Source organism: Elephantulus edwardii, unplaced genomic scaffold (genome assembly GCF_000299155.1).
Source record: "Elephantulus edwardii isolate Elephantulus edwardi_28Jun2011 unplaced genomic scaffold, EleEdw1.0 scaffold00067, whole genome shotgun sequence".
In the NCBI taxonomy this organism is placed as follows: domain Eukaryota; kingdom Metazoa; phylum Chordata; class Mammalia; order Macroscelidea; family Macroscelididae; genus Elephantulus; species Elephantulus edwardii.
Window position 1 is genome coordinate 8063010 of NW_006399817.1, and position 8853 is coordinate 8071862.

At 34.9% G+C, this 8853-nt stretch overlaps 1 protein-coding gene across 1 annotated transcript in view; it reads left to right on the top strand.

Moving 5' to 3' along the window:
• Nucleotides 1–536: 536 nt before the first annotated feature.
• The window catches only part of ATF7IP (activating transcription factor 7 interacting protein), a 71343-nt gene continuing 63026 nt past the window's right edge, over nucleotides 537–8853 (top strand). Inside the window, exons 1-3 of the mRNA XM_006888427.1 lie at nucleotides 537–2115; nucleotides 5213–5296; nucleotides 7022–7167. Coding sequence (XP_006888489.1) covers nucleotides 537–2115; nucleotides 5213–5296; nucleotides 7022–7167 — 1809 coding nt within the window. The remainder of the gene's footprint in view (nucleotides 2116–5212; nucleotides 5297–7021; nucleotides 7168–8853) is intronic.

The window sequence follows — 8853 nt, forward strand, 5'->3', positions numbered from 1 at the left end:
GTTTCTCTTCATTGAGTTAAAACAGTTATTTATATCTTACATCTATTTTAGCTATACATCTGAATCAGATAAATCATTTGCAAATATTTTTCACATATTATGTGGGTTGTCTTCAAAATGTGCATGGTGATGAATATGTTATTCACTGTTCCTTTTCATTAGTTTTGCCTTGTTTTGTTGTCTCTTAAGTTTCTTTCAGTTCCTTATTCTTTATTTCTTCCGCATTTTCTTTGTCAACCAGAATATTAATCAGCTACCTTCTTAAAAATTTTTATGTATCTTTGAAATTCTTTAACTCAAGAATGAGTACTAGTCCTATTTATTGTACTAGTTCTTATAATTAATTTCTAGTCTAGACTACACCTGTTTATAATTTTTGTATCACTTAAATCTAGTAAATAAGAAAATTAACTTCCATCAGGGATCATTGTATTTTTTTAATGCCGTTATTGCACAATTTTATTCCTTGTTTTTCTTATAAGAATAATTTGCTGTGTTAAACGAACTCTTTTTTCTCTCTTTTTTAAAGATTCAAAATGGATGGTATAGAAGAACCTCAGAAAAAAATCTTTAAGGCTCGAAAAACAATGAGAGTAAGCGATCGCCAACAACTTGAAGTAGTGTACAAGGTCAAAGAGGAATTATTAAAGACTGATGTCAAGCTGTTAAATGGAAACCATGAAAATGGAGATTTGGATTCAACCTCACCTTTGGAAAATATGGATTATATTAAAGATAAGGAAGAGATTAATGGTATTGAAGACCTTTGCTTTGACCCGCAGCAAAGTAAAACAGAATGGAAAGAAACACCCTGCATCTTAAATGTTAGTGTTAAAAATAAGCTGAATGATGATGTAAATAGTGAACATTTATTTCCTAATAGTATCATTCCTCAACCAGCCTCTCCACTGACTTCTAAACCACCCTCTGATCTTTTGGCCCCTGGTGATTCTGTCTCTGAAGTACTGGCCTTGGGTGATCCTGCCTCTAGTGATCCTGCCTCTGCTGATCCTACTTCTGGTGATCATACCTCCAGTGATCCTGCCCCTGGTGAACAAGCCACTGGTGAAACTGCCTCTGGTGATCCTGCCTATAGTGATCACACCTCCAGTGATCCTGCCTCTGTTAAACCCACCTCTGGTGAACCCACCACCTCTGGTGAACCTGTCGCCTCTGGTGAACCCTCTTCTAGTGAATCTGCCTCTGTTGGTCCCACCTCTGATGAACTTCCCTCTGATGAAGCCACATCTAGTGAGCCTGCACCAAATGATCTGGTATCTGGTGATCAGGCCTCTGGTGATCAGTCCTTTGGAGCACTAACAGCTGGTAAACCTACCTCTGATGAACCAGCCTCTGATAAATCAGCCTCCATTGAACCAACCTCTGATGAACCAACCTGTGGAACTTTGGCTTCTGATGGTCAGCCAGCCATTGAACCCTGTTCTGTACCAGTTTGTGAAGCAGTTCCTGAAACTACAGAACCTAATAGCAATAAAGATGATGATTTTCTTGTAAACAGTAAGAATGATGAAAAGTTAGATGAAACTAAGATTAAAGACTCAAGTGAAGAGAAAAATCAAGGTGTTGGTAATATTGAAGCTAATGAAGAAGCTTTAGAAAAAGATGAATCTCTTATTTGTTCAGATCTACCTCCTGAAAAGGAAAAGAAGGTAGAAGAAGATGGTCTCCCAGAACTTGCTCTTGAAGAAGAGGCTATATCTAGTAGTATGGAAATTGATCAAAATGAGAAAAATGAAGATGAAAATTCTTCAGATCTTGCAGAAACTATTAGTAAAAATGTTATAGAAGTCGATAAAAATGAGAATATGTTAGAAAATACAGATTCCATGGAGACAGATGAAATTATTCCTATTCTGGAAAAGCTTGCACCTGCTGAAGATGAACTTACTTGCTTCTCTAAAACTTCACTCCTTCCAATTGATGAGACAAATCCAGAGTTGGAAGAGAAAATGGAAGGTTCTTTTGGTTCACCATCTAAACAAGAAAGTAGTGAGAGTTTGCCAAAAGAAGCCTTTTTGGTCCTCTCTGATGAAGAGGATATTTCAGGTGAAAAAGACGAGTCTGAAGTTATACAAAGTGAGACATGCTCTCCAGGTTAGCAGATATTTTAAATGTCAGAAATTTTTTATTTGTAAACTGTATAACAAAATCATTCCCATTAAGTTTTAAATCATTTTCGTCACTGAGAAGAAGTTGAAGATGGTGGTAGATGAGTATTTTTCACTTTACAGAATTTAAATTAAAAAGTACCCCTTCTGTGGGTAGCTTTTTGCTGAGTGGTAAGAATGGAAATGAAATTAGTAAATTACCCTTTGCAGCTTTTTTCCTTTAAGAGATTTATAGTCTAGGAATAGAAATAAGTTATACCAACAGACTATAAGAAATAATAATTTCAAGTCAATACATAATGATTAAAATCATAGCAGTTTTTCTTCCTTGCTACCACTTTATAAACAAATAAGTTGGGGTCTAAAAGTCTAGAGATTTACCTTAGTTGTGCCAAGTGTAATAAGACGTATTTCCAATCAATTTTATAAAGAAATATGATTCTTTTGTTAGGTAACATCGCCACCATTACATAAAGTCAGAAACATTGACGCTAGAGTAATATTTGATAAATACTTTATCCATGTAATCCCTTCACCCTCTTCATATTCTGTCTCATCTCTTCTGACTCATCTTCTGGAAGACCTTCCTATAAATCAGTTTTAAAACTCGATTGTTTCTCTCTCTTTCATTAGATGTCTACTACTTTTACATTAATTCTAATTCTTTACACAAAAGCTGTATGCATTATGATTTGCTCAATGCTTCCTTTTATTTCTTAATTATTTGCAAAGAAAAAGAAAATATGGAAAATCTTTCTTTGCATTCATGATCAAACTCATGTATCTTTGCTGTGTAAAACCTCATTCCCCATTCAGATTGTGCAAATATATATCACATTCTCTTAGATTTAGAATTTCACAGGAAGAGTAATCTTGTTAGCATGAAATATATAGCAGCTGATTTGTAGTTTGTTGAAAAAGAGAGGCAGACAGAGGAATCTCTTCTTCAATTTATCATCAATTTTGGGAGACTTTTAATTAAAAGTTTATTTCATTTCTTAAAAAAAAAAAAAAATTATTCACCAAATCTGTTTGGAAGGACCAGCTAACTTCTTGCTTCTGGAAATTTAAAGTTAGGAATTCAGCACTTAAGCATGCAAACAAAGCATTACTTCACAGATTAGTAACTCTAATTTAATGAATACAATGCTAATGTTAAATTGCTGTTTTGAGATTGTAGAGCTAGGTAGTTTTACTAGAGCCCAAGACTAACTTAGAGTTGAGTATGACTCATAGTGACCCTATAAACAACAAATCTGAACTCTGCGCTGTCGTTACTTTTCTTGACACATAAAAGTCCATTGCCACAGATGACTGTATCAGTACATCTTGTTGAGGCTCTTCGCGCCTTCACTGACCCTCTGCCTTTCCCAGCATATCCCCTTTCAAGGAATCACTTAATATCCAAAATGGTGAGATGAAACTTCACCATTTTTGCCGCCAAGGAACACTCTTTGCCAACAAAGAAAGTGGTTGCACTTTCTCCAAGACACAACTGTTTGTTCTTTTGGCAGTCTGTAGGATATTCAGCTCTCTTCTTCAACACCAAAATGAATACATCAGTCAGTTCTTCTGCTGTCATCCTTGTCCAGCTCTCAGATGCATAGCAAGTGAATGGAAAAACTGTGGCTTGAATTAGTTGAACTTTAGTCTTGAAACTGACATCAGTTTAAAGATCGGACTTTAAGACTTTGAAAAGGTACCTGAGAGCAGACTTTCCCAGTGCTATTCGTCTCCTGATTTGCTGACAGCTGGTGGTCTTTTAGGGTCCCTAAAATGCAGATGAACATCTTCCTAGTATCCCCTGCTTTAATGCTCTACAACACAGTTTTTCTGTCTATATTTAGTGAGATCTTATTAAGGACAAATAAATATTAAACACATAATTTATTCATTGCCTTTCCCAAAGTTTAATTTGAGGTTAAATTGTGAAATCTAGGTTTCACCTTGATTCAGTTACCTAATGTGTTTCTAAAGGAAGAATACCACAAAAATTTGTTGTGATGCATTTATGTCCAAGAGTAGAGCAATTATAACAAACTATTCGATGAATAGAAATAGAATCTAAAAGTATCTGTTTTATCATATATTTGGATGAGTTAGAGGAGTCCTAGGACTTAGCTAAAATGATACAGAAATATGCCTATGTGCGTGGACTTTTGCTTATTTTGAGTAGAAGATCTATTCATAGACTGTCTTGAGGCACTGTGAATAGAAAATGAAATACTTTGTAGAATCTGTTAATTCCATTTTTAAAAATCTTAAATTTGCTGAAAATATAGTCATTTTGCGGGCTTACTTGACAAACAGGAAAGGGGGATACAAGGCTACTTTTTGTGTCAAATGAAGGAAGCTTGAGTTAAGCTTCACATTATCTATTGTGGAAGGAAGATAACACATATATATATAAACCAGAACTAACAAGGCAAATTTTATCTGCTGTGTTCTGCTTGAAGTTACTCTAATAGGGGATGTTGCATATTTTGTGCCTTTGTTGTAATGTTGTTGTGTACTCTCGAGTTAGAACCAAAGCTGTTGCTGTCAATCCTAGGGGGTTTTCAGAGGCAGTTAATCACATGAGAGGAGATGCTCATCCTACCATGGAGATCTCATGGCTTAGTCCAAATAGCATGGGTTTAACATTTTTATTTCCTTTTTAACTAGTAATATGACCTAAATGAGTCCGTCTATCTGGTCAATATTTTGAGCTTTCTGTAGTTTTATATTGTTTAGTAATTGTCAAGCCATACTGTAATAACTGACTAGAAAAGAATCTTAGTACTTTATAGTAGTTATTTTTACTTTTTATTAATTCTGAGGATGGCAGATTACTAAGATTCTTTGTTTTGAAATCTGTATAGCTAATTTTTTTCTTATGTTAAAATTACAAATTTGCAGAAACATGAGCAGTGTTCACTGGGGCAATTCCTTTCTACCAGTTGATTTTCCCTCTTCTCAAAAATTTCATATTTTAAAAAACTTAATAAGATTATTAACTGACAGTAGTTAACAAAAATGCAAATTGCAATGAATTTACATGTATTCCAATGAAAGTAAGATTTTATATTTGGTTTTTATTACAGCTGAAGTAGAAAGTAATGAAAAGAACAGTAAACCTGAGGAAGATGACGAAGTAATACATGAAAATGTTGAAAGACCTGAGAAAAGTATGCATGTTATAAACCCAGCTTGAACTAGTTTAAAAACAATTCCTTGTTTCTGACTTTAAAGCCATAGATTAATGTCCATGAGATAATCTTAAACTTTACAACTTAATTAAATATCTTGATAACTAACCCTGGGTCCTTTGAAGGTACTACTTATACTTCAGTGAATTATTTCTACTTTTCATTGTTACACAAGAAAGGTTTAAGTTTAATATTTAGTATGTTATAATTTGTTATACATTATAAACATTACTATACATATAATGCATAAAATATTATAAATAAGTATTATATAAGTGATAAATTGTTTAAAATTAGGTTTAGGCCATTGAGCTCCCAAGTTTCTTTTCTGGTCTATTACATGTTTTATCAAATAGTAGGAACATGTTTCACCATAAGGAGAAATGGAGGGGATGATTATTATTACACTTAAGAAATAGATCAGTGGACTAGCAATTCAGAAACTTGGGACTTGTCACTCTTACAGTCATGTTCTTCTGTTTGAGACTATGGATAAGTTATTTAAATATAAAGGAAAAAGTCTAGAATAAAAAATAGGTACATAAGTAGAGATGTATAATGAGATAGGAATAGAGTAAGATAAAAGCATTTGTGTTTTAAAAAATGGAGATTTTATTTTCTATATTGAAACAAAACTAAATTTTCCTGATAATTTTACATGAATGTTACTTATAATTGAAATAGAAATTTTATAAGTGAAGATTTATCTGTTTTTGCATGTGTAATTTACAGTTATTTTTGTTGTTGTTTTTATATGTTGTCGAGTTGCTTGCGACTCATAGCGACCCTATGTACAACAGCCCTAAACTCTGCTCTGTCCTGTGCCGGTTGCACTGTCTCTGACACTCCCACCCCAATTATCCCAGTCACTGAGTCAATCCACCTCATAGAGGGCCTTCCCCTCCTGCACCGTCCCTCCACCCTACCAAGCATGATATCCCTCTCCAAGTTACGTATTTAAAATTCATAAGTCTATATTAAGGACACCGAGCTCTGGTAGCCTTGTGGATAGGATATTGCACTACCAACTCAAAGGCACGTGGTTCAAATCCACCAGCTGCTCCAAGGGAGTAATTTGGGCAGTCTTCTCTCATGGAATTTACAGCATCAGAAAACTCGTGTATCAGCTGTGAGTCGCTTCTGACTTGACAGTAATGAGTGAGAGAGCAAAGGATGTTAAGAATAACTGTTAAATGTATTATCTTCCTCCTCCCCTGTATTTACTGAGGTGGAAGAATGAAATAACTAAAGCTTTGCAGAACTGTTGGAAATTCTATGCCATGAGAAGAAATATTTTGTCAGTGGATTCCTGAAATTCAGCAAAGGGAATCAATCAGTATGAAATAAAATCTTTTCTCCTTTGTATAACACAATTGTTAATACAGTACAATTCTCATCTATAATGATTTTAAGGAAAGAATGTTCTTCCCTCACATTCTGTATTTCTTATTTAGGAAATTCTTATATTGAATCATTTCAAGTTTAATACTAAAAGCTAAATCTAAAACACCTACGATTAATACATAAAAATTTTTGTTTTTAAATGTGTACATAAAATAATTTCACTTCAAATCGAATACCTGATTGGTTGAGAATGCTGTTGTGTTTGATAGAAACCGTAATTTAGTGAGGATGGAGGGTAGGCATTAAGGGTATAATACAACTAACTACCTGATGTGTCATTATCATACTTCCTTTTCTCAGATGACTTTTCCAGGAGAAAGCGTGCTAAATCAGAGGACATGGACACTGTGCAGACCAAACGTTGTCGATACATGGAAGAAGAATATGAGGCAGAATTTGAAGTAAAGATTACAACTAAAGGAGACATTAACCAGAAGCTTCAAAAGGTGTTACAGATTATAAGTTAAAATAATTACCTAGTTTCACTGTCATTAAGCATCTTGTATTCTAAAATTTGAGTAATAGCACTCACTGAGAGAGCCTAGCAAGAATAGTAAAAATCATTAAGACAGCAAACAGTGAATCCTGGCTAGATTGAAACTTACTTATACTACTGATGGTGGTTGTTGTTGATGTATGCCATTGAGTTGACACTGACCCACAGCTGACCCTGCAGTGGGTTTTCAGATGCAGTAAATCACATGGGAGGAGATTGCCCTATTATCTCTTGTGGAGCATCTGGTGTACCTTTGGGATTGCAGGACAGCTTTTTACCATAGATCACTGGAGAAGTTGTTGCTGTTGTTAGGTGCCATGGAATACGACTTAAAGCATAACATATGAACAACAGACAACAGATCTGAACCCTGTCCTATTCTGTGCCATCTTCCTGACGCATTAGACCCAATTGTGGCATTCACCATGTCAGGGTAGCACTTGGTTGAGGGTCTTCCTCTCCCTGACCAACCCTCAACCCATCATGTCCCTCTCCAAGGAATAGCCCCTCCTAACAACATGCCTGAAGTATGTGAGGCAAAGCCTCATCATCATCCTTGCCTCCAAAGAGCACTCTAGCTGCACTTTTTGGCAGTCCGTGTCCATGTTCAGTTCTTTTCAGTTCAGTGCTCTTCTCCAACACCACTGCTCAAAAGCATCAATTCTTCTGCTATTCCTTTTCATTGTCCAACTTTCAAATGCATAACAAGTGATCTGAAAGACCATGGCATGAATCACATGCATCTTAGTCCTCAAACTGACATTATTACTACTCAATAACTTAGTCCCCTAACTGCAGACTTTGCCAGTGCAGTATGTTTCCTGATGGTACAACCACTGTGAGAAAGCAGGTTGACTCTTCATTTTAAAAATTGGGAATAGGAATTAATTGATAAATATGATGAATAATAACTTGAGCATAACATATATAGTCCAAAGAATTAAGAATTGCCATGAGGATATAATATGCACATCCATGATCATTGCAGCATTATTTATGCAAGCAAAGATGTAGAAACAGCTCAGGTGTTTATCACAGGTAACATGAACAGATTAAATACACAGTGATTACTGTGCAAACTAAAACACTACAAAGAGACCATTAAACATTATATAATATGGCTGCATCTAGAGGAAATTACCTTAAGTAGAAAAAGTAACAAAAGGACTATGACACTACAAAGATCTTATTATAAAAAGCTAAGGAGAATGCTACACACAAATAATTCTTTTTGGATTGTTACCAGGTATGGTTAAGAAGGGAGAACAGAATAAAAAGAAAAAAGCTGGGTGATGGGAAAGAATATATGATAGAGTTGATCAGTGTAATTAATGACAGTAATTATCTTGCTAAGCAAAATGACTATGAATGATTGATTGAAAATCAATATAATTTATAAACTTTCAGAAAGAGTCAACAAGATGTCATAGAGGGCCTTTGTATTTAAAAGTTGGTTGTTACTATATTTTGGAGAAACAGTCTTCCTTTTTTTTATTGTTTCATGTGTTTCCCCCCCCTTTTTAATTAATTTTAATAGACATTTACAGAGGTTATGGATTTCCATTCATTCATTGCCACACTTTTCTCCCCTCCCACCCCTCCCCACCAGTTCGCTCCCCTCTCAGAAAAGAAAAAG